At 43.8% G+C, this 27492-nt stretch overlaps 1 protein-coding gene across 3 annotated transcripts in view; it reads left to right on the top strand.

Annotated features, from left to right (window-relative positions):
• arhgap33.L (Rho GTPase activating protein 33 L homeolog) overlaps nucleotides 1-27492 on the top strand; it is a 51825-nt gene that overhangs the window by 11806 nt on the left and 12527 nt on the right. For all 3 annotated transcript variants that reach the window (XM_041569834.1, XM_041569833.1, XM_041569835.1), the window contains 15 exons: nucleotides 12725-12816; nucleotides 13472-13550; nucleotides 17222-17302; nucleotides 20496-20633; nucleotides 21178-21270; nucleotides 21544-21666; nucleotides 21896-21973; nucleotides 22152-22218; nucleotides 23110-23166; nucleotides 23568-23717; nucleotides 23876-23978; nucleotides 24936-25080; nucleotides 25162-25244; nucleotides 26148-26255; nucleotides 27182-27312. In XM_041569834.1, coding sequence (XP_041425768.1) covers nucleotides 12725-12816; nucleotides 13472-13550; nucleotides 17222-17302; nucleotides 20496-20633; nucleotides 21178-21270; nucleotides 21544-21666; nucleotides 21896-21973; nucleotides 22152-22218; nucleotides 23110-23166; nucleotides 23568-23717; nucleotides 23876-23978; nucleotides 24936-25080; nucleotides 25162-25244; nucleotides 26148-26255; nucleotides 27182-27312 — 1528 coding nt within the window. The remainder of the gene's footprint in view (nucleotides 1-12724; nucleotides 12817-13471; nucleotides 13551-17221; nucleotides 17303-20495; nucleotides 20634-21177; nucleotides 21271-21543; nucleotides 21667-21895; nucleotides 21974-22151; nucleotides 22219-23109; nucleotides 23167-23567; nucleotides 23718-23875; nucleotides 23979-24935; nucleotides 25081-25161; nucleotides 25245-26147; nucleotides 26256-27181; nucleotides 27313-27492) is intronic.

The following is a 27492-nucleotide window of genomic DNA, read 5'->3' as shown; positions in this document are numbered from 1 at the left end:
ACCCGCCACTGGGTCACCTTGTTCCTTTGTGCATACTACTGGGACATGTATTAGGAACAGGGCATATTAAAGGGCAAGTTCATCTAAAAATCCACTTTTAGTAGAATGCCAGTAACTTTCCTTTCTATCATGTGACCTTACCCCCAACCCAAAATAGACATTCATTCTCATTTAAAGACCTCATTTCTAATATTCGTGCTTGTCTCTGTCTCAGAGCCTTTCGGGTCAATTCTTCTTCCCATATTCAAACAGTTGTTTGTTGCTAGGGAAAATGGCACCCTAGCAACACAGTTGGCATTTCAAACTGGAGGATGCCATTAAAGGGCAAGTTCGTACTGGTACGATACCGACTTTGATATTCATATACAGTTTGCAATTGAGTTATTAAAGGGATAATGTAATGGGAAAAAATGTTTTTTTCAAAGCGCATCAGTTAATAGAGCTGCTGCAGTTGTCAGTTTCCCAGCTGCCCCCAGTCATGTGACTTGTGCTCTGATAAACTTCAGTCACTCTTTACTGCTGTACTGCAAGTTGGAGTGATATCCCCCCTCCCTCATCCCCTTTCCCCAGCAGAACAATGGGAAGTTAACCAGATAGCAGCTCCCTAACACAAGATAACAGCTGCCTGGTAGATCTAAGAACAGCACTCAATAGTAAAATCCAGGTCCCACTGAGACACATTCAGTTACATTGAGTAGGAGAAACAACAGTCTGCCAGAAAGCAGTTCCATCCTAAAGTGCTGGCTCTTTCTGAAATCACATGACCAGGCAAAATGAGCTGAGATGCACCTACACACCAATATTACAACTAAATACACTTGCTGGTTCAGGAATGACATTTTATATTGTACAGTGAATTATTCGCAGTGTAAACAGTGTAAAATAGAAATAAAAACTACATCTTAAAAATCATGACAGAATCCCTTTAACTGGTTGGCTTCCCTGGTTTCTAGGGTATTCAGGACACTAGCAACCACACTAAACCAAATGCTTGACCTTTTGAAAGCTATAAAAACTTAAGCATAAAACCGAGTTGCAAATGCCTTTATAGCAGTAGAAATTACATAAAGTCTTGCTCTGAACACAGAGAGGTTTTATTCAGGTTAATATGAATTATTAATCCGCACACAGAGCACTTATCTCTATTTAGTTTCTTTCTGACTCAGGCCACACAGAGAGAGAGAGCGGAACAAGACATTCTGGAGGCGGGGTTTGTGACCAATAATAAAAATAAAGGGCAAGTGCACATTTTAAAGGAAAACTATACCCCCTGAACAATGTAGGTCTGTATAAAAAGATACTGCATAAAACAGCTCATATGTAAAATCCTGCTTCATGTAAATAAACCATTTTCATAATAATATACTTTTCTAGTAGTATGTGTCATTGGGTAATCATAAAAAGAAAATTGCCATTTTAAAAAATAAGGGCCGCCCCCTGGGATCATACGATTCACTGTGCACACAAACATACCAAACATGTTAGGTCACATAAGCCAATTAACAAGACAATTTCCAAAACTAAGAAAGGACGGCACTCCGAAGTAAAGCAGGTTTATTGCAGAATCCTGCGGACAACAATTGTATGACTAAGGGATTTGTTCCCAAACGCGTAAGGCGATTCTGCAATAAACCTGCTTTACTTCGGAGTGTCGTCCTTTCTTGGTTTTGGAAATTGTATGCACAGTGGGGACGCTGTGGACAGAGCACCCAGACCTTCGTGGGTGAACAGTTAAAAGGGAGCATGAGATTTTGAGTGGTGGCCTTTGTTTTTTTCAAATTAACAGACAGTTCTGTCTTTTGCTTCAACACTTCTTCCTGTTAGAGCTGCAGTATTTCTGGTCAGGTGATCTCTTCCTGTTACAGCTAGAGCTGCAGTATTTCTGGTCAGGTGATCTCTTCCTGTTACAGTTAGAGCTGCAGTATTTCTGGTCAGGTGATCTCTTCCTGTTACAGCTAGAGCTGCAGTATTTCTGGTCAGGTGATCTCTTCCTGTTACAGTTAGAGCTGCAGTATTTCTGGTCAGGTGATCTCTTCCTGTTACAGTTAGAGCTGAAGTATTTCTGGTCAGGTGATCTCTTCCTGTTACAGTTAGAGCTGCAGTATTTCTGGTCAGGTGATCTCTTACTGTTACAGTTAGAGCTGCAGTATTTCTGGTCAGGTGATCTCTGAGGCAGCACACAGACCATCACGAAATGGTGGTTCAAGGCAAGAGATGTAAAAGGACAATATTTACTTAAATATATATATTCCAGTTTGGTAAGATTCTTTAATATGCCACTTAATATGATATAAGTTGCTTAAGTGTTCATTTTGGTGGTAGAATTTTCCTTTAAGGCCAACTATTCATTCCTTTTTTTGTTTTGTCTTGAGGGGTTTCCTTATGGAAATAGTAAAAGCAGACTATCTACAGTAGAACCCTGTTAATCAGCTGGTGTCTGCAACATTATTTCAGGAGTCAGAACCAGCCATGCAGAGAATGTAACCAGCCAGTGCATAACTATAGCAATTGCATTTACCAGTGACTGATGTGGTATGATGGTATATTGGGAAGTCGCTTGGAATTATATTTTTCTTTTATAAAACAAAAAAAACAAAATAGTTTTTATACAGAGTTGTTCTTTAATCCGATGAATATGAGTGTTAAACAGTGCAGGTAGATGTTAGTAATGAGAATCCTGATTCAGGAGACTGTGTGGGTGTTTGTGACATGAGTGGGTACAGACAATGCAGCCAAACAATAGAGTTTCTCTGTTACAAAGTATCACATTAGTCCGGATACACGGAGATCAGGTTGGATTGGGCTCTTATCTAGATACTGTTTTATTAATGCTCTATGGAAAATATCCATGTGATTCTCTGAGATATTGGAGATATACAAAAATAGGAGCCTAAAATGCAAATGATACTATAACTGGCAACTTCTACTCTGCTGTAGCCTCTCCCCAGGTACCAGCCTGACCATTAACTGGCCCCACAGGCTTATTAAAGGGGTTTTTCCTCTTCAAATTAACTGTTAGTATGATGTAGAGAGGGATATTCTTAGACAATTTGCAGTTGGTTTTAATTTTTTATTTGTGGTTTTTGACTTATTTAGCCAGTTTGCAGTTTCAGCACTCTGGTTGCTAGGGTCCAAATTACCCTAGCAACCATGCATTGATTTGAATAAGAGACTGGAATATGAGTAGCAATAACAATACATTTGTAGCCTTACAGAGCATTTGTTTTTAGATGGGGTCAGTGACCCACATTTGAAAGTTCAAGAGCAGGGTGCGAGAGCGCCAACTGCCGCGCGTGCGAGAGCGCCAACTGCCGCGCATGCGCCAACTCACTCTTGCGCGCGCTCAGCCTGCTCAAGAGAGTCAGAGAAAAAAGGCAAATAATTAAAAAACAAATAATGAAGACCATTCTAAGTTGCTTAGAATTGGCAATTCTATAACATGGGAAACCACCCCTTTAAGCACTAGTACTGGAGTGTTGAGCTCCTTGTTTCCAGCCTTTGTTGTGCCTGTTTGACTAGAGCCAATCTGTCCCTGGGCAGAGCCAATAAAGCCGGGGAAACAGAACATTATTGACTCAGGAACGTTGGGAAGCAGAAGGCAGATCTAAGAATAACACAGAACGTCGCTCATTTGGAGCCTCCTGTAGATTCAGTATCTGGAAATACTTTTCTCTAGTTAGGTTTGAGCGGTTGACGATATACACAGTTAAAGGGAAACTATTTCCATTTGTTTTTAGTATAATTGGCCCAGTTGGTTTTTACTTATTTATTTAATATAGTTTGGGAATTATTTAGCCATTTTCTTCTTCATCTCTGCAATTTAAATAGTCTGCTTATTGGAGAAGCCCCAATAAACACAAATAATCGTTCAACACTCTGGTTGCCAGGGTCACCGACCTTAGCTTTACAAGGGGATCATAATATAATGTTTAGTAAAATGCTATTAGTCATATCATCTAGGGCAGGGATCCCCAACCTTTTAAACCCGTGAGCAACATTCAGAAGAAAAAGGAGTTGGAGAGCAACACAAGCATGAAAAATGTTATCGGGGTGCCAAATAAGGGCTGTAATTGGCCATTTAGTAGCCCCTATGTGGATTGTCAACCTACAGTACTTTGAGGCTCTGTTTGGCAGTACATCTGGTTTTTATGTAACCAAAACTTGTCTCCAAGCCTGGAATTCAAAAATAAGCTCATGCTTTGAGGCCAGTGGGAGCAACATACAAGGGGTTGGAGAGCAACATGTTACTCACGAACTACTGGTTGGGGATCACTGATCTAGGGAATGGGAACACAGAGCAAGGATGCACTGGCCATGAAGATTCAATTTGCAGGTCTAGATCTGGATATACCGTATATACTCGAGTATAAGCCGAGTTTTTCAGCCCCCAAAATATGCTGAAAAACTCTACCTCGGCTTATACTCGGGTCAAGCGCAAAAACGGTCGCCGGCATCTAAGAATAGTCGCTGGCGTCCAAGAATAGTTGATGGCGTCCAACAATAGTCGCCGGCGTCCAAGAATAGTTGATGGCGTCCAAGAATAATTGCCGGCGTCCAAGAATAGTCTCCAAGAATAGTCGCAGACATCCAAGAATGGTTGTCGGCGTCCAAAAACGAGACGCCGGCACCTCCAATGGGAGCAGAAACCGTCAATTTTTTGATTGAAACTTACCAGAAGCTGCTGCATTTCTCACCCTCGGCTTATACTGGGCTTATACTCGAGTCAATAAACTTTCCCAGCTTTTGGAGGTAAAATTAGGTACCTCGGCTTATACTCGGGACGGCTTATACTCGAGTATACACGGTAATAGAATAGAAGATATGTCACCTCAGAGTTCCATGACCTGTATAAAAACACAATGCGTTGTGTTTTTATATGGTCATGGAACTACTTTGTGACTTATATCCTTATATTGAAAAGGTTTGGTATCCCCTCTCAGCCTGCATTAAAGATTTACTCCACTTTGAACAAAAAAGATAACAGTGGTAAGTCTTTCATTTCCCAGGAACATCGGAGTACTGGGGTGTTTTCTGAACAAAGATTTTTTTTTAGTGAAGCAGTATTAAGTTGTATGGAATTAAATCAAATGTGAAAAACTGGCTGTGCAAAAATGTGGGTACCCTTGTAGTTTTGCTAATTTGAATGCATGTTACTGCTCAATACCAAATTGGTTGGATCAGCTCGTTAAGCCTTGAACTTCATAGGCAGGTGTGTCCAATCATGAGAAAAGGTATTTAAGGTGACCAATTGCAAGTTGTGCTTCTGTTTGACTCTCCTCTGAAGAGTGACAGCATGGGATCCTCAAAGCAAATCTCAAAAGATCTGAAAACAAAGATTGTTCAGTATCATGGTTTAGGGAAAGGCTACTAAAAGTTATCTCAGAAGTTTAAACTGTCAGTTTCAGCTGTAAGGAATGTAATGAGGAAATGGAAGGCCACAGGCACAGTTGCTGTAAAACTCAGGTCTGACAGGCCAAGAAAAATACAGGAGGGGCAAATGCAGGGGATTGTGAGAATGTTACAGACAACCCAAAGATCATCTCCAAAGACCTGCAAGAACATCTTGCTGCAGATGCAGGTGTATCTGTACATCGTTCTACAATTCAACACAATTTGCACAAAGAACATGTGTATGGCAGGGGGATGAGAAGCCCTTTCTGCACTCACACAAACACACTCGCTTGTTGTATGGAAAAGCTCATTTAGACACAGGGTCGGAGCCTTGGGGGCCCACTGGGGCTGCAAATGAAAGGCCCTCCTGGCAGTCCCCGGGGGCCCCCTCCTGAGCTCCAACTCCCTGGCCTGCCGCATACTGTTTGCGCACTGTTCGCACACGCACGGACGCGTCACACTGCTCCTGAATGCACAGCTCGCGCATGTGTAAAAATGGCGCATATGCTCATTTCTTAATGGCACATCCGGTGCAGGGGTAGCAGGTCTGGGCCGGCAGAGTCCATGAAGGTCGGGGCCCACCGCGTATTTTCCCGGTTTCCTGCCGGCCCAGTCCGACACTGTTTAGACAAGCCACAGTCATTTTGGAACAAAGTGCTTTGGTCTGATGAGAAAAAAAATTGAGTTATTTGCTCATAACAAAAAGCACTTTGCATGGCGGAAGAAGAACATCACATTCCAAGAAAAACACCTGCTACCGACTGTCACATTTGGTGGAGGTCCCATCATGCTGTGGGGCTGTGTGGCTAGTTCAGGGGCTGTGTGGCTAGTTCAGGGACTACTGGGGCCCTTGTTAAAGTCCAGGGTTAGATGAATTCAACCCAATATCAACAAATTCTTCAGGATAATGTTCAAGCATCAGTCACAAAGTTGAAGTTACCCTGCAGGGGTTGGACATTCCAACAAGACAATGACCCTAAACACACTTGGAAATCTACAAAGACATTTATGCAGAGGGACAAGTACAATATTCTGGAGTCCCCCGACTTGAATATCATGGAAAATCTATGGGATGATTTGAAGCAGACTGTCCATGCTCGGCAGCCATCAAATTTAATTGAACTGGAGAGATTTTGTATGGACCAATGGTCACAAATAGCCACATCCAGAATCCAGACACTCATCAAAGTCTATAGGAGGCGTCTAGAGGCTGTTACATTTGTAACTAAGTATTGATGTAATATCTCTGTTGGGGTGCCCAAATGTATGCACCTGTCTAATTTCCATAAGGCAAGTTATATATTAAAAGGAAGTTGCTACTTTGAAAGCTCAGCCAATGATAAACAAAACACCAAAGAATTAAGAGGGGTTCCCAAATTTTTCACACGACTGTGTGTGTGTGTATGTATATATATATATATATATATATATATATATATATATATATAAATATATATATATATATATATATATATATATATATATATATATATATATATAAATATATAGTGGTTTGAATGGTAGCATGGACAATGAATAGGGGAGGCTGAATAGAAGAATAAGGAATGTAACATTTAACCCTATAGTTCATCTATTTTGTTTGCCGGGTTTCTGTCCCTAACAACTGAGAATAATGTTAATTTTCAAACTGTTCCACGTACCATAAAAAGACCAATTGTCCAGTTGTTTGAGTGGCTTCAGAGTAGAAGGGTTATTTAGTTATTTAGTTGCACTTCCCCTTGTAAGGAAATTGAAACCCACCACTATGTTAATATATACGTGTTAGAGAACAGTGTGCCGACAACTTCACGTTTCCCAGGTTTCGGTTTAGGAATTACTGTGTCAAAAGGGAATTAAAGGCTGCAAAAAAATCTTTATCTTCCCTCCCCTGTATTGCCCCCCTGTCATTCCAAGTGGCCACTTGTCTGAAGCCTCAGTGGCCCACTGGACCTTGTCTTGGTTCTCACCATGTCACGAGCATTTTATTATTATTTTAATAAAGGCAATTGGCTTTTGTCTGGGTTCTGCCAGTCACCTGTTCTGATGGACATAAAGCTGCTGTGCAAAAGCCCATTGTAGGTCACTGTAATAGTGATATCCCACTGCCAGCTCCTGTATTGTATTGTATGCCGACTGTCAGCTTTTACACACGAGGTTTATTCTGTATCCTGCCAGGGAGTGGGTTAATGCTCCCAGTTCCACTATCATCAATGATTTATACTGGTTGGGCTGTTTATAGATCATCCCTGGAGGGTCATTGATTGTATGGTTGGCTGGGGGTAGGCTGATACTGTAATGGATGTTGGCTGGGGATAAGCTGTTGTAAACTATATAGATAATACTTATAGTGAGATTCTATGTACTGTATTGTGGCTGGAGGAGATGAGTAAATAGCCAAAGTCTATAAAACACAAAGGGGCAGATATCAAGGGTCGAATTTCGAGGGGTTAAATCCCTCAAAATTCGACTGGGGAATAGAATCGAATAGGGAATTTGGGCGAATTTACGGGCTGGCGAATAGGCGAATATTCACCCGGCGAATAGTCGCCCGATCGAATATTTGATCGCAGGATTTTAGTTCAATCGAATGATTGATCGAATGCCTTTTTATTCGATCAAAAACGTAGAAAAAAAGCCTATGGGACATTCCCATAGGCTTTTAAAGGAATTTGGTAGGTTTAATCTGGCGAAGAAGGCAGTCGAATGATTTTTAAAAGAGACAGTACTTTGACTATCGAATGGCCGAATAGTCGCAGCGTTTTTTTGCTCGATCTATTCGAATCATTCTACTCAGGTGAATTTACGCCAATTCGATAGTCGAGGAGCACAAAAAACTCTTTTTTTCCTCTATTCATTCACCCGAGCTTAGTGAATGTGCCCCATAGTATTTGCTCCACTGGGGGTAAAACTCCTGCCATTAATAAGGTTGGACCAGTCAGGAGGGGCAAGTGGTGCTGGGCATTTCTCTGGGGGGGGCAACCACTGAATGTGCCATTGGACTGGAGCATTGTCTGTCCTACTGGTGCTGGCGTGGCTGTTACAGCTTCTCATACGTGTGTGACTAATGTTCATGGATGTTCTACATGTGTTTATTTACCCTGTTGTGTGTGTGAATGTAATGGGGAGCCGAGACCGTAGGCGCCACTGGGGCAGGACTATATAACGGATAATTATAGGACTGAGGGAGCTGGGGGGGGGTAAGGGTTAGTGGCTCTTATCCAGCATCTAATTGGTCATCACTGTATCTGTTCCAAGACATGTGACTATAGAATGCTGCGCTTTTTAAGCATTTCATGTCCCACAACACTCGCACCTTTTTACATTTCTTTTCTCTATAATAAGATCTTGCCCCGACTTCATTTCCTCTCAGATGTGAAACCATACCTCCCAACTGTCCCTTTTTCGTAGCGACAGTCCCTTTTTTGACAGCTCAACCCGCAGTCCCTCATTTGTACTGGAAAGTCCCTCTTTTCTCTGCACTGAATAGCCAGAAAAAGAAACAAAGTTTCTCACTTAATTGGCTTTTAGCAGAGAGCCCAGAACAGCTAACAGGTGCAAATAAGATACTTTGTAACAATTTTGAGACACAAAAACACAGTTTAGATAAGGAGAAATATTTTCAAACTTTCATAACCTGCCAAATTTTGTAAAACAAACATGGTAATTAGGGAGTGTGGCCACAGAAAGGGGCGTGGTCAAAATTGCTGCGCTACGTGCGGGAAAACAAATTTTGTCCCTCTTTTTACTTCCAAAATGTTGGGAGGTATGGTGAAACCCCACAGGCTGACACTTCCCTCTCGCTGCTTTATTTCACCCCCAAACTGAAGTCTTGCCTGGGACACCGCTCACCATGACTTCTTTCATACATTGGATTTAATTCAGTTAATTCATGAATTTGTGACTTTTTTGTGTGGCACATATGAGCCTGATACTTCCCCTGGAGCCTCAGGCTTTTGTATGTATATGTATGTGTGTATGCATGTATGTGTGTATGTATGTGTGTATGTATGTGTGTACAGTATGTGTGTGTATGTACAGTGTGTATGTATGTATATGTATGTATGTGTGTGTGTGTGTGTATGTATGTATGTATATGTATGTATGTACAGTATGCTTATGTGTGTGTATGTACAGTATGTATGTGTGTATATGTATGTGTGTGTATGTACAGTATGCGTATGTATGTGTATGTGTGTGTGTGTATACAAGTGTATGCGTGTGTGTGTGTGTATGTACTGTATGTATGTGCGGGTTATTTGGCTCCTTGTAAAGATAACCCTAGTGTGGTGTGAGCTGGGGAAATTAGATTGTAAGCTTCACTGCTTCAGGGACTGATGTATGTATGTATGTATGTACGTATAACTTTATTTGTATAGTGCTGTTAAGGAGCTGTACAATGGATACAAGTGCAATATAAATAAAAGTACAATATATAAAACTGCAATATACAAAAAGTACACACATCAGAGTCCTGCACGGGTCCATTTTTTGGAACCCGTACCTGCAATCTGCAACTTGGACCCGCAACCCGACCCGCAAGTACTTTATCAGCAACCCGGCCCCGTGACCCGCTGACCATCAAGAATCAGGAAGTGCTGTCATTGTAAACCGGAAGTGACATCATTGGAAGTAGGCGTGATCAGAAAAAAGTAGTAAAAATCGCTATTGAGAAGACCCGCGGCCCGACCCGCAAACTCGCAGAACTGCCAACCCACGTCTATACCTGCACCCAGAACTTTTACCCACAACCCGCAGGTTTTTGCGGGTATCCCGCGGGTACCCGACCCGCTGCAGCACAACTCACGGGGAGGACAAGTCACACAATAAATAAAATACAATACACAGAGCTTATATAAGGACATGGAGCTTAAATGTGGTAAGAGACACAGTAGGAAGGAGGTCCCTGTCCCCTAGAGCTTACAGTCTGATGAATAAATATCTGCTATACTGTGTATGTGTTATGTCAGCACTGTCTGAAGCATAATATAATGCTTGTATTTATGTAGAGAATATGGGGGCTTCCCCTTTGGATTCTTGGCTCCATTGCTTATGGCTCTGGGTTCCATTCCCCAAGTTTCGGGTACTCAGACCAGAAGGGAATTAGTTAGAAACCTGCCTCATGTATAAAATCAATTTGTTTTTCTTAATAACAATGACAACGTTACATCATTGGATCATTGTGAGCGAGTGATAAACAGATTAGTGAGTGGGCGAGGTATGAATAGTGATCAGTTTGGAGCTGCCACGATCTCTTGCACACGTGTCATGCATTGAAGCATTAGTAAATACATACACTGTAACAATGCAACGTTCATAGCAACACTCATTTATTTAGCACATATCAACATAGTAACATAAGTAGGAAAACATGTTTCAGACCAACCTCTCAAAGAAGGGGAAAACAATGCCCTCAGCATGGAAAAGACAAGACTAAAGGTTCACTTTAACAGACTGGAACTGTGACTGTGGGATAGTAGGTATAGTAGGGAGAGAGTAGGTGCCTATAGTAACAGTGGATAATAGTCTCTGGGAAGGGAGTGTGACTGTGGGATAGCAGGTATAGTAGGGAGAGATGGTGCCTATAGTAACAGTGGGATAATAGTCTCTGGGAACGGAGTGTGACTGTGGGATAGCAGGTATAGTAGGGAGAGATGGTGCCTATAGTAATATTAGGGATAATAGTCTCTGGGAAGGGAGTGTGACTGTGGGATAGCAGGTATAGTAGGGAGAGATGGTGCCTATAGTAACAGTGGGATAATAGTCTCTGGGAACGGAGTGTGACTGTGGGATAGCAGGTATAGTAGGGAGAGATGGTGCCTATAGTAACAGTGGATAATAGTCTCTAGGAAGGGAGTGTGACTGTGGGATAGCGGGTATAGTAGGGAGAGATGTGTCTATAGTAACAGTGGACAATAGTCTCTGGGAAGGGAGTGTGACTGTGGGATAGCAGGTATAGTAGGGAGAGAGTAGGTGCCTATAGTAAAAGCGGATAATAGTCTCTGGGAAGGGAGTGTGACTGTGGGATAGCAGGTATAGTAGGAAGAGATGGTGCCTATAGTAACAGTGGGATAATAGTCTCTGGGAACGGAGTGTGACTGTGGGATAGCAGGTATAGTAGGGAGAGATGGTGCCTATAGTAATATTAGGGATAATAGTCTCTGGGAAGGGAGTGTGACTGTGGGATAGCAGGTATAGTAGGGAGAGATGGTGCCTATAGTAATATTAGGGATAATAGTCTCTGGGAAGGGAGTGTGACTGTGGGATAGCAGGTATAGTAGGGAGAGATGGTGCCTATAGTAACAGTGGATAATAGTCTCTGGGAAGGGAGTGTGACTGTGGGATAGCAGGTATAGTAGGGAGAGATGTGCCTATAGTAACAGTGGGATAATAGTCTCTGGGAAGGGAGTGTGACTGTGGGATAGCAGGTATAGTAGGGAGAGATGTTGTCTATAGTAACAGTGGATAATAGTCTCTGGGAAGGGAGTGTGACTGTGGGATAGCAGGTATAGTAGGGAGAGATGGTGCCTATAGTAACAGTGGATAATAGTCTCTGGGAAGGGAGTGTGACTGTGGGATAGCAGGTATAGTAGGGAGAGATGGTGCCTATAGTAACAGTGGATAATAGTCTCTGGGAAGGGAGTATGACTGTGGGATAGCAGGTATAGTAGGGAGAGATGTTGTCTATAGTAACAGTGGATAATAGTCTCTGGGAAGGGAGTGTGACTGTGGGATAGCAGGTATAGTAAGGAGAGATGGTGCCTATAGTAACAGTGGATAATAGTCTCTGGGAAGGGAGTGTGACTGTGGGATAGCAGGTATAGTAGGGAGAGATGGTGTCTATAGTAACAGTGGATAATAGTCTCTGGGAAGAGAGTGTGACTGTGGGATAGCAGGTATAGTAGGGAGAGATGGTGTCTATAGTAATATTAGGGATAATAGTCTCTGGGAAGGGAGTGTGCTAATGAAATTAAAGGCACTTTTATTTGCAAGTAACATTTCCAGAAAGGCTTTGTTCTTTAATCAGCACAGATGACATTTCTCCTCATACAATGTCCTGGTCTCATTGCTGTTGGCAGACTCTTATCAACTGATTTACCTTCCAAGTGACGTGGGGCAAAGGGAACCTTCCCAGCACCTACAGCTCAGATTGTTCTGAACAGGCAAAGGATTAGGGATTAGCAGATTAGTGTAAATACCATGTAAATAACACCCATCGTTTACTGCAGAATTGCAGCTGTCTCTAAACTACAGCTCCCAGAATTCCATGAGATCCACAGGTGAATTCTAGTGACAGATTTTGTGCCTCGCGTTGATACGTTTTTGTTACTCGCAGGCACGTGGAACTGACACTCTGGATTCAGCCAATGAAAGTCACCTCCTTTCCTCCGCAGCCAACCCCAGTGTTAAAGGAAGACCAAGCAAAAGGTACGTGTGATTTAGGGCAAAACAGAGGGTTACAGCAGAGATCATAGTGTTTGCCTGAGCTGCTGGTTCTTACTACTGAAACAATGCAGCAGAAGCCACTACAGTTTCCTATGTACCAGGACTGCATATGTGTGTGTGTGTGTGTATATATATATATATATATATATATATATATATATATATGTGTGTGTGTGTGTGTGTGTGTGTGTGTGTATATATATATATATATATATAAAACCCTCTCACAAACCGCACTCCAAGAACTTGTAAGGTGTCAAAAATCAAAATGCCTTTATTTCAACGTTTCGGCTCTCACTCGTGAGCCGTCTTCAGGAAAGTGAGAGGGTTTGATAGAATTATTTTACCAGCACCCAGGCGGATGTTTTTTGGAAAAGAGTGCACCTGACTAGGATTGCTATATATATATATATATATATATATATATATATATATATATATATATATATATATATATATATATATATATATATATATATATATAATCATTCACACTTTCCTTTAGTACAGTTGTGCATTTGGAATAAGGAGGGGGCAAAATCCTTAATTAATATTCGACTAGACCTACCACTTAGTTTTTCAGCCATATTGACTCTGTGCTTCTATTAACTCCTCCCTTTTCTTGCCACAATTCCAGGATCACCCGAGGTCCCTTCGTAAAACTGGCGGATTGTGCTCATTATCACTATGAGAATGTCAACTATGGACCAATTCAGGTGAGTTACCTTGAGAATATATTGAGGCTACTGTTCCTGGGTTGTTCCTGCTGAATTGTGCTTAGTAGAGGGGAATACCTATGCTATCATAGTTTTATGGGATTTCGTTGTACAAACTATGAGCAAACTTAGGGACTGTTCCTGCTGAATTGTGCTTAGTACAGAGGAATACCTATGCTGCCATTGTTTTATGGGATCTCTCTGTACAGACTATGAGCAAACTTAGGGGACTGTTCCTGCTGAATTGTGCTTAGTACAGGGAATACCTATGCTGCCATAGTTTTATGGGATCTCTCTGTACAGACTATGAGCAAATTTAGGGGACTGTTCCTGCTGAATTGTGCTTAGTACAGGGAATACCTATGCTGCCATAGTTTTATGGGATCTCTCTGTACAGATTATGAGCAAATTTAGGGGACTGTTCCTAGAGATGTCGCGAACTGTTCGCCGGCGAACTTGTTCGCGCGAACATCGGGTGTTCGCGCTCGCCGGAAGTTCGTGAACGTCGCGCGACGTTCGCCATTTTGGGTTCGCCATTGTTGGCGCTTTTTTTTGCCCTCTTACCCCAGACCAGCAGGTACATGGCAGCCAATCAGGAAGCTCTCCCCTGGACCACTCCCCTTCCCTATAAAAACCGAAGCCCTGCAGCGTTTTTTCACTCTGCCTGTGTGTGCTGAAGAGATAGTGTAGGGAGAGAGCTGCTGCCTGTTAGTGATTTCAGGGACAGTTGAAAGTTTGCTGGCTAGTAATCGTTTTGATACTGCTCTGTTATTGGAGGGACAGAAGTCTGCAGGGGTTTGAGGGACATTTAAGCTTAGGTAGCTTTGCTGGCTAGTAATCTACCTTCTACTGCAGTGCTCTGTATGTAGCTGCAGTGGGCAGCTGTCCTGCTTCTGATCTCATCTGCTGACTGCTGCAATAACAGTAGTCCTTGTAAGGACTGCTTTTATTTATTTTTTTGTTGTTTTACTACTACTACTACTACTACTATAAGAGCCCAGTGCTATTAGTCTAGCAGTGTTGGGGAGTGGGACTGGTGTGCTAATCTGCTGCTCCTAGTAGTTCAGCAGCACCAACTTTAATTTTTTTTTTTTAATATTCATTTTTTTTTTATTTTACTTTTTTTTATTTTACTACCGCTGTAGTAGTGTATAAGTTGACCTTTTAGGCATTATTTGCCCTGTAGGCATTATTTGCACACTGTTTTCTTCAACCCGCCATCTAGCTGTGTGACCTTGTTCACATTCTGTCTAAATATCCATAATATTACCGTCTCCAGAAAAAACACCGGAGTGACTTTTTTCAAGCAGCCATAATATATTTTACGTAATCCGTATCCACCGCTGTAGTAGTGTATACGTTGACCTTGTAGGCATTATTTGCACAGTGTTTTCTTCAACCCGCCATCTAGCTGTGTGAGCTTGTTCACATTTTGTCTAAATATTGATAATATTATCGTCTCTAGAAAAACCACTTGAGTTACTTTTTTTCAAGCAGCATTCATATATTTTACGTAATCCGTATCCACCGCTGTAGTAGTGTATACGTTGACCTTGTAGGCATTATTTGCCCAGTTTTTTTGGCCGCAGCCACTGAAGCACAGAGGCCAGAAAAAATATGCCACATAAATGCTGAAAATAGTCATTTTTTGCCCTACGTTGACTCAACGTATATGGCAAAAAATGACTATTTTCAGCATTTATATGGCATATTTTTTCTGGCAACTGTGCTTCAGTGGCTGCGACCAAAAAAACTGGGCAAACAATGCCTACAAGGTCAACGTATGGCAAAAAATGACTATTTTCAGCATTTATATGGCATATTTTTTCTGGCAACTGTGCTTCAGTGGCTGCAACCAAAAAAACTGGGCAAACAATGTCTACAAGGTCAACGTATGGCGAAAAATGACTATTTTCAGCATTTATATGGCATATTTTTTATGGCAACTGTGTTTCAGTGGCTGCGTCCAAAAAAACTGGGCAAACAATGCCTACAAGGTCAACGTATGGCAGTTGTTTAAAGAGAACAGTAGATTACTAGCCAGCAAAGCTACCTAAGCTAAAATGTCCCTCAAATCCCTGCAGACTTCTGTCCCTCCAATACAGAGCAGTATCAAGCAGATTACTAGCCAGCAAACTTACTATCATCTGTCCCTGAAATCACTAACAGCTCTCCCCCTACACTATCTCTTCCAAGCACACACAGGCAGATTTTTCAGATACATTTTTGCCCTTGATCCCCCTCTGGCATGCCACTGTCCAGGTCGTTGCACCCTTTAAACAACTTTAAAATAATTTTTCTGGCCAGAAATGTCTTTTCTAGATGTTAAAGTTCGCCTTCCCATTGAAGTCTATGGGGTTCGCGAACCGTTCGCGAACCGCTCGCGTTTTTGCGCAAGTTCGCGAATATGTTCGCGAACTTTTTTTCCGACGTTCGCTACATCCCTAACTGTTCCTGCTGAATTGTGCTTAGTACAGGGAATACCTATGCTGCCATAGTTTTATGGGATCTCTCTGTACAGACTATGAGCGAACGTAAGGGACAGTTCCTGCTGAATTGTGCTTAGTACAGGGAATACCTATGCTGCCATAGTTTTATGGGATCTCTCTGTACAGACTGAGCAAATTTAGGGACTGTTCCTGCTGAATTGTGCTTAGTACAGGGAATACCTATGCTGCCATAGTTTTATGGGATCTCTCTGTACAGACTATGAGCAAACTAAAGGTGGCCATACACGGGCCGATAAAAGCTGCCGACAGACCGTGTCGGCAGCTTATTGGCCCGTGTATGGGCCCCGACGGGCTTCACCGATCGAGATCTGGCCGAAAGTCGGCCAGATCTCGATCGGATGGGACAGAAAATCCCGTCGGATCGCGGCCGCATCTATTCGTTGATGCGGTCCCGCGATCCGACCGCCTGTTCGGCATCGTTAGGATCCGATCGTTGGGCCCTAGGGCCCACGATCGGATCAGCCCGATATTGCCCACCTCAAGGTGGGCATATCGGAGGGAGATCCGCTCGTTTGGCGACATCGCCAAACGAGCAGATCTCTCCATGTATGGCCACCTTTAGGGGACTGTTCCTGCAGAATTGTGCTTAGGGAATACCTATGCTGCCATAGTTTTATGGGATCTCTCTGTACAGACTATGAGCAAACTTAGGGACTGTTCCTGCTGAATTGTGCTTAGTACAGGGAATACCTATGCTGCCATAGTTGAATGGGATCTCTCTGTACAGACTATGAGCAAACTTAAGGGACTGTTCCTGACGAATTGCGTTTTATTCATAGAATATGAATAGACCTAGAATGTCTGTGCTCATCAGACTATCTGTTATTTATAGTCATTATGCTCTGATGGTTGTGTGATTTACAAGTTAGCTCTAATGATAATTACTTATCCAAGCTCATTCCATTAAGGGTGACGCTGCTCTGTGTGTCTCTATGGAGCCATTAGTCTCTGCAGTGTAACCAGTACAAGCACCAGTGCCCCCAAAGGAAGGCAACTTTCAATTCTGGTCTGTTAAAAATCCCCTGGATCTAAATCTGCCACTTTCCTTTTATAGGGAATGTATATTATCTGTGTATTATCTCTTGTCTCCCCTGGTGACTCATTGCTGAGTGGGTGCAACTCTGTATCCTCCGACACCTAATGTTTCTTTTATATTTCCAGCTCACCTTGTCAGATTCACGCACTGAGGAAGCCGGTTGTACAGAAGGGGATGTTCTCTACATTGTACAGGTCACATGCCAGGTCAGTGCAGTGTCAGCCTACTATAGGCACCATCTCTCCCTACTATACCTGCTATCCCACAGTCACACTCCCTTCCCAGAGACTATTATCCACTGTTACTATAGACACCATCTCTCCCTACTATACCTGCTATCCCACAGTCACACTCCCTTCCCAGAGACTATTATCCCACTGTTACTATAGGCACCATCTCTCCCTACTATACCTGCTATCCCTCAGTCACACTCACTTCCCAGAGACTATTATCCACTGTTACTATAGGCACCATCTCTCCCTACTATACCTGCTATCCCGCAGTCACACTCCCTTCCCAGAGACTATTATCCACTGTTACTATAGACACATCTCTCCCTGCTATACCTGCTATCCCACAGTCACACTCCCTTCCCAGAGACTATTATCCACTGTTACTATAGGCACCATCTCTCCCTACTATACCTGCTATCCCACAGTCACACTCCCTTCCCAGAGACTATTATCCACTGTTACTATAGACACCATCTCTCCCTACTATACCTGCTATCCCACAGTCACACTCCCTTCCCAGAGACTATTATCCACTGTTACTATAGACACCATCTCTCCCTACTATACCTGCTATCCCACAGTCACACTCCCTTCCCAGAGACTATTATCCCACTGTTACTATAGACACCATCTCTCCCTACTATACCTGCTATCCCACAGTCACACTCCCTTCCCAGAGACTATTATCCACTGTTACTATAGACACCATCTCTCCCTACTATACCTGCTATCCCACAGTCACACTCCCTTCCCAGAGACTATTATCCCACTGTTACTATAGACACCATCTCTCCCTACTATACCTGCTATCCCACAGTCACACTCCCTTCCCAGAGACTATTATCCACTGTTACTATAGACACCATCTCTCCCTACTATACCTGCTATCCCACAGTCACACTCCCTTCCCAGAGACTATTATCCACTGTTACTATAGACACCATCTCTCCCTACTATACCTGCTATCCCACAGTCACACTCCCTTCCCAGAGACTATTATGCCACTGTTACTATAGACACCATCTCTCCCTACTATACCTGCTATCCCACAGTCACACTCCCTTCCCAGAGACTATTATCCCACTGTTACTATAGACACCATCTCTCCCTACTATACCTGCTATCCACAGTCACACTCCCTTCCCAGAGACTATTATCCACTGTTACTATAGACACCATCTCTCCCTACTATACCTGCTATCCCACAGTCACACTCCCTTCCCAGAGACTATTATCCACTGTTACTATAGACACCATCTCTCCCTACTATACCTGCTATCCCACAGTCACACTCCCTTCTCAGAGACTATTATCCCACTGTTACTATAGACACCATCTCTCCCTACTATACCTGCTATCCCACAGTCACACTCCCTTCCCAGAGACTATTATCCCACTGTTACTATAGGCACCATCTCTCCCTACTATACCTGCTATCCCACAGTCACACTCCCTTCCCAGAGACTATTATCCACTGTTACTATAGGCACCATCTCTCCCTACTATACCTGCTATCCCACAGTCACACTCCCTTCCCAGAGACTATTATCCACTGTTACTATAGGCACCATCTCTCCCTACTATACCTGCTATCCCACAGTCACACTCCCTTCCCAGAGACTATTATCCACTGTTACTATAGACACCATCTCTCCCTACTATACCTGCTATCCCACAGTCACACTCCCTTCCCAGAGACTATTATCCACTGTTACTATAGACACCATCTCTCCCTACTATATCTGCTATCCCACAGTCACACTCCCTTCCCAGAGACTATTATCCACTGTTACTATAGACACCATCTCTCCCTACTATATCTGCTATCCCACAGTCACACTCCCTTCCCAGAGACTATTATCCACTGTTACTATAGGCACCATCTCTCCCTACTATACCTGCTATCCCACAGTCACACTCCCTTCCCAGAGACTATTATCCACTGCTACTATAGGCACCATCTCTCCCTACTATACCTGCTATCCCACAGTCACACTCCCTTCCCAAAGACTATTATCCACTGTTACTATAGGCACCATCTCTCCCTACTATACCTGCTATCCCACAGTCACACTCACTTCCCAGAGACTATTATCTACTGTTACTATAGGCACCATCTCTCCCTACTATACCTGCTATCCCACAGTCACACTCCCTTCCCAGAGACTATTATCCCACTGTTACTATAGGCACCATCTCTCCCTACTATACCTGCTATCCCACAGTCACACTCCCTTCCCAGAGACTATTATCCCACTGTTACTATAGGCACCATCTCTCCCTACTATACCTGCCATCCCACAGTCACACTCCCTTCCCAGAGACTATTATCCCACTGTTACTATAGACACCATCTCTCCCTACTATACCTGCTATCCCACAGTCACACTCCCTTCCCAGAGACTATTATCCACTGTTACTATAGACACCATCTCTCCCTACTATACCTGCTATCCCACAGTCACACTCCCTTCCCAGAGACTATTATCCACTGTTACTATAGGCACCATCTCTCCCTACTATACCTGCTATCCCACAGTCACACTCCCTTCCTATATATACTGTATGTGATTTTAAATGATATAGAGGTTAAAGTGTGTTAACTAAAAAGTAACCCCCCCCAAAACTTGATATGATTATTATGAGGTTAATAAGCCCAGTCTGTACTTATCCACAGTGGGAACCAAACTATTTTCTTTCGATTAAGAGCATGAATGGTCATGTGACCGTTTCCTTTCAGTGCTGCCATAGAGTTTTCCCTGTACACAGTATAATCTTCTTGCAGCTCACAGGGGCCTAATTGTATTTGTGATGCCAATGGACAACCCTCTGCCCCCTCCCAACCCTCCATCAGGGCAGAGTTCCATGACCCATATAAATACTAATTAGCCAGAGATTGTCCCTACGTTCCCCCTGGTGTGAGTGTCATTCGCAGGTAGAAATGTTATTAGAACTGTCCGTTGTGATATTTCATTAAATGTAAAGTGGGGCAGAAGGTATAATTAGATGCCCCGGTGCTGCAGTAAGTTATTTGGGACTGGGCAGTGATATTTAGGGGCTCAGCTCTGATTTGATTTGAATCCATATTTATTAGGATTTTTCCATTTTTACCTGTACAGAACCCGTTGTTTCCCCAATTGTTCCTGACTGTCTCAGTCTCCTTTAGGGTCGTTCCTGGTCCGTGTTGCGCAGTTATGAGGATTTCCGGGTGTTGGACTCCAACCTTCATCGTTGTATCTTCGACCGGCGCTTCTCACAACTGCTTGAGCTGCCCCCCCGCACTGAGCTGCCCACCCAAGGACAGGTGAGAATCGGTAACTCTAAAACTGCCCCTTATCTGAATATGCCCCCAAATAATAGAGAGTGCACATATGGATAGTCCCTGCAGCTATAGGAGACTGCCTGTGACATATGGAGAGTCCCTGCAGCTATAGGAGACTGCCTGTGACATACAGAGAGTCCCTGCAGATATAAGAGACTCCCTGTGACATACAGAGGGTCTCTGCAGCTATAAGAGACTGCCTGTAACAGAACAGATGATCCCTGCAGCTATAAGAGACTATCTGTGACATACAGAGAGTCCCTGCAGCTATAAGAGACTGCCTGTGACATACAGAGAGTCCCTGCAGCTATAAGAGACTGCCTGTGACATATGGAGGGTCCCTGCAGCTGTAGGAGTCTACTTGTCCCAGATGGGGGCCCTACAGCTATAGACTGCCTGTATGAAAGAAAATGTAATTCTTGAGTATGTGAGAGTTGATAATCGAGTAATAAAAATAATAATCTATCACCAAAATAAACGAATAATAATAATGATGATGATGAGTTGTTACCCCTCTCTGTTGCAGCTCCTGGCCCCTCTGCTCTCTCGCTATGTGAAAGGCCTCACTGGAATTGTTGACAGTAACATCAACTGTGGCCCCATACTGAACTGGATGGAGGTAAGGGAAGGGCCACCCATTTGGAATAGAGCAAATAATTAAAGGGCAATGTGTTGCCAGGGTCTGAGCTGAATACATGTGCAGCCTGTGTACCTACTGACTCTATTCAACACAATGTATTATTTTATATTTCATTTGGTTGGTACATCTCTCCCTTATGCAATACTTCCTTGCTTGTGGGCTGAACCCTGACTGCTTCTCATCCACGATGTCTCTTGGCTGGCGAGACAGACCGACTGTTCCTACATAAATTTGCTAATTCCTGTGTCCTAGATTGATAACCATGGCAACCGACTGTTGGTAAATGAAGAAGCGTCTATCAATGTCCCTGCCATCGCCGCTGCCCACGTTATCAAGCGCTACACGGCCCAGGCCCCCGACGAGCTGTCGTTTGAGGTACGAGACCAATATGTTGTTTGTGGCTGGGTCTGTTTTGTAGAGGTCGTTGGTGTATGTAGGTGCATGAGTCAGGTGGCAGCAGTGCATGTGGAATGAGTAGAGGGCACTGGGGATTAAAGCACGAGGCTGTAACCTAAGCAGTGCATCTGAGTCTCTAATTGCACTTTCTTTTTACTCTGTGCCGGGTCACTGGATCTCATTGGGTTTCTGGTTTCTCTGGCTGCAGGTTGGGGATATTGTGTCGGTGATTGACATGCCCCCCAGGGAGGACACCAGCTGGTGGAGAGGAAAACACAGCTTTCAGGTGAGGCCTCGACTGGTTCTGTTGTTTTACTTCTGTCTGTGGTTCTGGACTTGGGCTCCATCTGCTGTTTGTCCGGTTCATGGATTAACCCACTAGGGCAGGGAGTTCAGTGTAACCTGAGAGACATCTGATAAATACTTCTATGTGGAATAAGTCTTTTTGCTTTGCTTTCCCCCAGGTGGGTTTCTTTCCCAGCGAGTGTGTGCAGCTGATCACAGACAGTAAGAGCCCCTCTCCCACAGGAGGTAAGCACAGGGTGGGGTCTCTGGAAGGTTCTGGGGTCTGACAGGGTGGGTTTCCAGTTAACTCTCTGTGATACCGTTGTGTGATCGTTCTTCCTCAAATGTTGATTTGCAGGGAACAGTGGCTGCTCATCTGACTGACCCTTTACTGTCCCCCCTGGGGTGGCTGATCCTTTACTGTCTCCATTGGGTGGCTGACCCCTTTACCTTCTCCATTGGGTGGCTGACCCTTTACATTCCACTATGGGGTGGTTAAACCTTTATTGTTCCTTGGTGTTGGGTGGCCATTTCCTGGCCCTCTTAGGTGGCTGGCCCTTAACTGTGCCCCTGAGATATCTGACCCGCTGCTGTCCTTCGGGAGTGGGCTGACCCTTTACTGGCTTTTGGGGATAGCTGATCCCTGACTTTTCCCCTGGGGTATCTGGCTCTATACTGGCCCTTCAGGTGGGCTCACCCTTTACAGTTCTTGATGCTGGCTGATCCCTGACTCACTGGGGGGGTGGCTGACCTGTTACTGTCCCTGTGAATGCGTGATCACTGATTTCTTTTTCTGCCACAATTACACTGTACAATGGTGATGCCAGACTTTCTCTGTGAGCATGAGCCCAGCCTGCTTCTTTGCTTGGCCACAGAGCTGACACTCGGCAGGCAGTGGGCTCCTATGTACACTCGGCAGGCAGTGGGCTCCTATGTATGTGCGTGTAGCAGCCAGTACTCATCATTCATTGGCCGTCCTGCTGTGCCCGTGTGCATTGGCTGTCTGTGTGATGTTATACACTTGCTTCTCATTGGTTATCACTGAGCAGTTCTCTCCTGCAGGGGCTCATTGAGTTGTCTCTATGTACGGCTTGCTGAACTGTCTTGTACCTTTGTTACCTGTCTGTCTGTTCACAGAGGGGGATGTAAAGTTGACAATCACACCACCCCATGGCTCCAACTCTCCCAGACCAGGTGAGATCTCTTCCCATCCATCTCCCACATTCCAGCTTCTTAGTCCTGCTCTCTGTTACCTCTCTCTCCAGTGTCGGACTGGGGTGCCAGGGGCCCACCAGAAAACCTTAGACCTTGGAACTTTCCAAACTATTATTCCTCCTCTACTCACTCAACCTCTTTATTCTCCTAGTCGTTTATATCTACTTACAATATTCTCCCATTATTAAGCATTTTTCCCATAAAGAAATAGGAAATGACCATGAAATAGGCCAAATGTTTAGAAGCAAGAGGCCCACTAACACCTTGGCCCACCGGGAGTTTTCCTGGTATCCCGGTGGGCCAGTCCGACACTGTCTTTCTCTCTCTCTCTGTCTCTCATGTTCCCTCTCCCCGTCTCATTGGCTCCTGTCACTTTGCAGTCTGCAGGCGGCACGGAAAGCTGGCCGGGCTATTGCGCAGTTTCATGGCGTCTCGGCCCAGCAAGCAGCGCTTAAGGCAACGTGGAATTCTGAGAGAGAGGGTGTTCGGCACCGACCTGGGGGAGCACCTGCTGAATTCTGGAGAGGAAGGTGAGAACAATAGAGTTTCCCCAGTACCAGTACTGTAAGACTGCTGTATACTCCCTCCCATACAGCAGCTTTATGGTCCTAACACAACATAATAACGGTTATTGGGACATGACATAACCCCCTGCAGCATTTCCAACCCCTCTGTCTCGGTCTCTCAGTTCCCAGGGTGCTGCTGTGCTGTACCCAGTTCATAGAGAAGTACGGGGTTGTGGATGGGATTTATCGCTTGTCTGGCGTCTCTTCCAACATCCAGAAACTCAGGTGAGTCTCCTGATCCGCCTTTTCTCTCTAGTGAAATAATCTTTGGGAAAACTAAAACTGATTTTGGGGTGAAAACAGTCTGTCTGTTCCCTTTCTCGCCTCTCTCTTGAAACAATGTAGCATAAATTCTCTCCTCCCGGACTCCCCTTAAACATTAAAGGATAAGTAAACTTTAAAAATAGGTGAATGTAAAATTGATGAGGGGGCTATTCTAAGCACTTTTGTAATGTACATTCATTATTTATTTATTTTTATTCCAAGATATTAAAGGATACATGTCCTGTTACTATGAATGAATTTAGTTACAACAGCGCCACCTGCTGATCAGTTTCCCACCAGTCTGACCAGCAAGTAGTCAAGGAAGTTGTCAGGAGAAAGAGGCTGCTCTAATGTTCTTCTGCTTAGGAAAGATGTGAGAAAGGTTTCTTATTTTATTCCTAAGCAGAAGAACATCAGCCTCTTTCTTTCTCCTGACAACTTCCTTGACTACTTGCTGGTCAGACTGGTGGGAAAATGACCAGCAGGTGGCGCTGTTGTAACACAATTCATTCATAGTAACAGTACATGTATCCCTTAATATCTTGGAATTAAAAATAAATAATGAATGTAAATTACAAAAGTGCCTAGAATAGCCCCCTCATCAATTTTACATTCACTTTTTTTTAAGGTTTACTTATCCTTTAAGAACTACTCCCCAAAAGCCACCCCTTCCCTCTACCAGGTCCATAAATGAGGAGCTGGCCATGACTACCTACATCACAAGTTCCCTGGCCAAGCTGTAGTAAGCGCAATGGAAGTCAGTTTGGTCCTGGGCACCAGATATGTTGAGGCCGGATATGGTAACTGCCGACATGTTGTATTGCTCTGCAATTACAGAGCAGTGCAGCAAGTTGGCAGTTGCATCCCTTCCTATTCGTGTATATGGCAGTTGTGACCCTCTCTTTCTTTCTGTCCCAGGCATGAGTTCGATAGTGAGAGGACCCCAGATCTGTCTCGGGATACATTCCTGCAGGACGTGCATTGTGTCAGCTCTCTGTGCAAATTATACTTCCGTGAGCTCCCGAACCCGCTGCTCACCTACCGTCTGTACCAGCCCTTCACTGTGAGTTTCACTCGCTGGCTCTGGCACTTGTGCAATAACAACAATATTCCCATTATAATGTATGTCCTCTCTTACCTGCAGGAAGCCATGTCAGCAGTCACTGAGGAGGACAAACTGATCCGTGTTCATGACCTTATCCAGCAACTTCCACCCCCTCACTACCGGTAACTAACTTGCTTCATATATAATTAATGATATCCTAAATAAATCCTTATTATCAGTGCCAAGTGATATTACTTGGTTTCACAACTCACTGCAACTTGTGAATTATAAAAATAATGTTACACCTGTTCTTAAATATGAGGATATTACAGGTCACCTCTGAGTTCCTTGCCCTGTTTAACCTGCAGCCTTGTGCCTTTATATGGTCACAGAACAACCCCTCAGTGACTTCTAATATCCTTATCATTTACAGTAGGGGGGGGCACATTATCCCTTATAATACATGAGTGATACTCAGAGTTCCCTGTATAACTCAGCCTGCAGCCTTGTGCCTTTATATGGTCACAGAACAACCCCTCAGTGACTTCTAATATCCTTATCATTTACAGTAGGGGGTACATTATCCCTTATAATACATGAGTGATACTCAGAGTTCCCTGTATAACTCAGCCTGCAGCCTTGTGCCTTTATATGGTCACAGAACAACCCCTCAGTGACTTCTAATATCCTTATCATTTACAGTAGGGGGTACATTATCCCTTATAATACATGAGTGATACTCAGAGTTCCCTGTATAACTCAGCCTGCAGCCTTGTGCCTGTATATGGTCACAGAACAACCCCTCAGTGACTTCTAATATCCTTATAATTTACAGTAGGGGGTACATTATCCCTTATAATACATGAGTGATACTAATCTAATACTGATTGTAATAATCAGCCTTGTGCCTTTATATGGGCACAGAACTCACTACTAGTTCCCCCATGGCCCCCAGTTCTGATGTCACTATATTCATTGTACAATAAATCTGGAATGCTGAGAACAATGGTCTATAAAAAAAATCCATCCAACACTGATTCTTTTATAGAAAATTATGTGTATTTTGTTTCTACCATTCCCTACAGGACACTCGAGTACTTGATGAAACATCTGTCCCAATTAAGCTCCCACAGTGACCGTACAGGGATGCATGCTCGCAATCTGGCCATCATTTGGGCTCCTAACCTGCTGCGGTGAGTAAAATGTAGCACAGAATTACAACTTTTAGCAGCCCCTAAAATCAAATAATATGAAGCATATTTGTTCAAATGTGTAGTGAAAACCCTGTTGAAATTTTCTAGCAGTAGGCACCAGATTCAGTGGTAGGGAAAAGCTTTGGGACAGAGTTATAGTAGGTTTTGTTCCAAAGGTCTAGAAGGCACAGAGATGGGAGATGGAGCAGGAAAGGCCAGAGAGAACATTGAGATCAAGTAATGAAGTGGAGAGGACTCAGAGATGAGGAAGGAACGGGGGAGATGAGGAAGGAACGGGGGTGACGAAGGAACGGGGGAGACGAGGAAGGAACGGGGGAGATGAGGCAGATACGAGGGAGATGAGGAAGGAATGAGTGAGTTGAGGAAATAATGATGGAAATGAGGGAGATGAGGAAGAAAGGTTGGAGGTGAGGAAGGAAGGAACTAAGGTTATGAGAAAGGAACTAGGGAGATGAGGAAGGAATGAGGGAGATGAAGAAGAAATAAGCTAAACAGAAAGATTAGGGAAGGAGTGAGGAGGAGTTGAAGAGGGCATGGAGAAGGGGAAAGAGGAAGAGACAAAGCAGAGAGGATATGAAGAAGGAATGGAGAGGAAGACTAGAGGGCACAGAGATGGGAAAAGCAGCAGAACCACAAAGGACATGGAGATCAGGGAAAGGTGTAGAGGCCACAGAGATGAGGAAGTAATGAGGTAGAGAGAACACAGAGATGGGGAAAGGAACAGGTATGAGGTAGATGGGGAAGGCGAGGCAAAGAGGTGGAGAGAGCATGGATTCTGGAGAAAGACTCTGGGGATGGTGGAGAGATTCTTCTCATTTGGGATTCTTTGTCTTTGTGTGCCAATAAACAATGTGTGCGATAAAAAGACGGGTTCAGAAAGATCCTAATTATTTGGAACTATTCAGGTCACGGGATATGGAGTCAGTGGGGCTGCCAGGTGCAGACGCATTTCGCGAGGTCCGTGTGCAGTCAGTGCTGGTGGAGTTTCTGCTGTGCCACGTGGAGACCCTCTTCAGTGACACCTTTACTTCTATTGGTAAGGAAAGACATGAAGCCCCACATCCAGCACCTCCTGCTTAACTTGCCCCTTACACACAGCTTTTATGTGCCCTGGTCAGTATAGGACCACAATGCATTGCCCCTTCTCTGTAGATCCTCTTACCCCTAAAGGCACATTTTTACCATATATTTATCTTAATACAGTTTCCCCCCCTCC

Source organism: Xenopus laevis, chromosome 7L (genome assembly GCF_017654675.1).
Source record: "Xenopus laevis strain J_2021 chromosome 7L, Xenopus_laevis_v10.1, whole genome shotgun sequence".
NCBI lineage: Eukaryota > Metazoa > Chordata > Amphibia > Anura > Pipidae > Xenopus > Xenopus laevis.
The sequence above is the reverse complement of the archived record's forward strand: the minus strand, read 5'-3'. Positions and strand labels throughout refer to the sequence as shown.